This window comes from Bison bison, unplaced genomic scaffold (genome assembly GCF_000754665.1).
Source record: "Bison bison bison isolate TAMUID 2011002044 unplaced genomic scaffold, Bison_UMD1.0 scf7180017864371, whole genome shotgun sequence".
NCBI lineage: Eukaryota > Metazoa > Chordata > Mammalia > Artiodactyla > Bovidae > Bison > Bison bison.
This window is the reverse complement of record NW_011494943.1, coordinates 6,785,530-6,789,083: the sequence shown is the minus strand read 5'-3', so window position 1 is coordinate 6,789,083 and position 3,554 is coordinate 6,785,530. Positions and strand designations below refer to the sequence as shown.

Sequence of the window (3,554 nt, the reverse complement as noted above, 5' to 3'; positions counted from 1 at the left end):
CCTGCCTCCACGCCCATGCCCACCTGCCGCTCTGCTGGGGGGTTGTCTGCTCTCACCTCCCACCCTGTGCCGCCCACGGCCCCTGGCTCCCCGGGGCCTGGGGGCCTCCGGGGCACAGGGACAGGACCCTGGGGCTGAGCCCAGAATACAGCAACAGTGGGGAACTGGAAAGGGTCAGCAGGGCGGCCTGTGGGACGCACGGCTTTCCACGGCCTTGCACCTGGAGGCGGATCTCCAGCTTGGAGTCAGAAGTGTGAGGGCTCAGGTCCTCTGGTTCCTGTTCAGCTGGATCCTCTGCCTGGCACTGCCAGCAGTTAGAGGGCAGGTGGTCTCTGGCTTTCTTGGCTTCTGTCTTGAAATCCAACCGAGTGACCGATGATATCTTCATGGTCAGCTCGGTGACCTCAGCGGCCGCAGTCCTGTTGCAGGTTGGGCTTCTGCTATCTTCTTATGCAAATCCCTTCCCGCCTGGCCTGGAGTCATAAGGGAAGCAGTGGTGTCTCCCTCCCCTGCTGTGAGCCGGTCCCTAGTCGTGGCTGCCGGGGGCTTGGTGTGGGAGGCGTGTAAACTGGAACTTGGGGTTGGGGCAGGGCTGTCGTGGTTCTTGTTCCATCTGGCTGGAGTTTTTTTTTCTCCAAGTGCTGGGACATTAAACCAACCTTTTACAACCCACTGGCCCTGACTGCCTCATTCTGCATCCCCAGAGTGGGGCACACGGCAGCCTTTAGGTGACAGGAGCATCATGGGAGTATCCCAGGTGAGGTGCCTGCCTACAGCAGGTGGGCAGCTCTCTTGGTGGGAGTACCCAGGAAGTGAGGCTGAGCGAAGACTCCGTGCAGAAGCCACTTGGTTTTCAGTGTCAGCTCCCTCCCACCCTGGTGCCAGAAGCGACAAATGTGCTCAGCAGGGGGCTCTGGTGGTTGATGGATGGCGTTCATCCTTCAGTGTCCTTGAAAACAAGGGCTCACGCCAGGGGGCTGTGGGTGCCCTGCTCTGCCAGGGGCCCCGATGGGAGCCCGACAATGTCATGGTGCAGATGGTGGAGGGAGGTCTGTCCGGGGGGTCTGCGGGGCTTTCCTGGCCAGCGGTATTCACTCCACGGTGGCTGTGCTGGGCTCAGACTGCCTGCCGGTTCTGGAAGCCTGGCCCGGGTGGGCTTCTGGGGTCAGGCACAGCTCAGCTTTGCTGGTGCCAGGACTCCTGGGGCTGGGAGGACCCCCAGGTCAGAGAATCTGTCCCACATCTCAGTTCTTTGTCCCTGCTCCGGGGCTGCCAGCCCCACCTCCTTCCTCTGCCTCATGTCACTGGCTGTGAACCATCTAAAAAGATGGCTCTTGAGTGCTGTTTGCTGTGCTTTCACATCTGTGATTACATTTAGCCCCACAATGACTGAAGCCAGAATTCTTCTTCCATCCATTCTGCAAACACTGGTGCCAGCAGAGCTTTTCTGACTGTGAGCATGTGAAGCCTGAGGCCTTTCTGTCCTGACAATTAGGGTGAAGCAGGGCAGAAACTAACTCCATGTCGTAGGGAGGAGGCCGGCAGCGCCATGTGCAGCCGCTGCCCCGTGTTCTTACCCTCACCACTCCTCCTTGCTGGCTTCCAGGAGGCTGGGTTCCCTCACGAGTCTCCAAATAGTCCACCACCTGGGACTGGAGCCACGAAAACTGGAAATTTTTGTTTGTTTGTTTGGCTTTAGGGGTAAGAGCGGCTGAAATAGTAGAGTGGGGGAAATTTCTAATACCCCTCCATTCCCAGCTGGAGTGCCTGACCACCACCAGTTTAGGGGGCCCCCATCCAAAGTCAGTTTCACTTTCTCTGCCCCATGGATTTTCAGATTCAGATCCAGAATCTGGGAGTTCCACAACAGGTGGTGAGTGTGGGTCTGAGTGAGTGCTAGGGCACAGCCTCTGGAAGTGAGAGGGTTAACCATTGGCCACCAGCCCCTGGATCTGAGCACCAGCCTCTGGATCTGAGCAGGCTGCAGTAGGTGAGGCTGGGAGGGGTTGTGAGGTCCAAGCTGCTCTCTGCTCCCTGCCCAATATCATTAATAACCAAGAACTGGAAAGATAATTAAGAACCACATGTGGGGCTGAGCCTGCTGCTGGCTGGCTCCAAGGAGGGGCCCGTCCCGCGCCCAGGGCTGGGTTCCTGGACGCCTGGCTCCTTCTCTAGGAATGTATTCTGGGGAGAAGCGAGTCTTAGAGGGGAGCGGGGGTCAGGAAGGGTGCCTTCTGCAGGTTCAGATGCCTGCTGCCCCTCTGCGGGAGGACTAGAGAAGGTTCTGCCTGATCAATGGGAGGGCAGAAAGCCTGGTAGGGGCTCAGGGAGCCGGCTGTGTGAGTGAGCGCAGCGAGGCCATGGTTATGGTCAGTCATCGTAAAGCAGGGCGTGACTGGGGAGCAAACAGCCGGCTGAACCCAGACACCCAAATGCTGTGTTTTTCTTTTGACGGGACACGTGAGGAGGGGCAGTTGGTCGCGTCTCAGCTGCAGACGTTTCCTGCTGTCTCACTCTGCTCCCTCCTGCTGCCCTGGTCACTGCGTTTCTTCCTCTGTCTTTGCTGAGGGGCTCATCCTCTACACCGCCTCTTTCCTGGGGCCCAGGTGTGGGGAAGGGGGCACAGAGCTTAGACAGGGGTGGGCAAGAGGGCTTTGGCCAGGATACCTGAGCTTCGGTTCCGTCTTGGCTCCAGAACTCCCTAGCTTGTGCTGAGTCTGGGGCTGTGAAGGGGGAAGGCTGCCCTTCAGTTTGCAGGGGAAATTGGGGAGCCAGATTCCCCCCTCCCCAAAGCCCTAAAGAATTCAAGTGCATTTCCTGTTTCTGAATCGTGGCAGGCAACTGCCAACAAGAAGACACTTGACTCACTAGGCGGCTATGAAACCAACTAGGTGCCTGAGGACCCAGACCAGGGGTCTTTGGTAAGTCTAGAGGGACATGGCTATACGTGCAGTATGTCTGGTGAGGACAAGGGAACTGGGCGTCAGTACACTGGACCTGAGCTCCCATACAGGTCAGGGATGCAGGTACAAAAGACAGGAGGAGAGACCTTGGGGGCTGCTGCCTGCAAGTGGCAGGTCCGATTTCTTGGTCTCCACTCTTAACCTGCAAGTTATGCCGCTAAGGTCCAGATGGAGAGTGCCCAGTGCCATGCCTGGAACACACCAGGCACTCAGGAGATGTCACTTCCCCCTTTCTGCCCTCTACACCATGAGCCCCAGGCCCTGGGGAGGCGGGATCCTACAGCTCCCACCTGCAGCTCTGGATCCTGGTTGCAGAAGAGCCAGGTGTCAGCCCGGATCAGGGGTGGGGTCTCTCAAGAGGCGTGGTTTCAGCCTTCACTGGCCCAGTGCCATACACACTGCCGGCTCTCCCCCTGGGAGAGCTCTCTCCCCGGGGAGGTGGGGGACTGCTCCTGCCCTCCCCCAACCTGCCTTTGGCCTCTGCCTGTTGCTGAGGCTGCTCCCACCCCCATTTTGGCAAGAACAGCTGTGTGGCTGAGGGCCTGGCAAGGTGCCTGCTGCCCACCTCCCACCACTTGGCAGTGCCTCCTG

General features: G+C 58.8%; 1 protein-coding gene across 1 annotated transcript in view; it reads left to right on the top strand.

The window, feature by feature from the left end:
- The window catches only part of GRIN2C (glutamate receptor, ionotropic, N-methyl D-aspartate 2C), an 11,301-nt gene extending 10,641 nt beyond the window's left edge, over nt 1-660 (top strand). Inside the window, exon 12 of the mRNA XM_010856488.1 lies at nt 5-660. Within this exon, the coding sequence (XP_010854790.1) occupies nt 5-257 (253 nt within the window). The 3' untranslated portion in view covers nt 258-660. The remainder of the gene's footprint in view (nt 1-4) is intronic.
- The last annotated feature ends 2,894 nt before the right edge of the window (nt 661-3,554 follow it).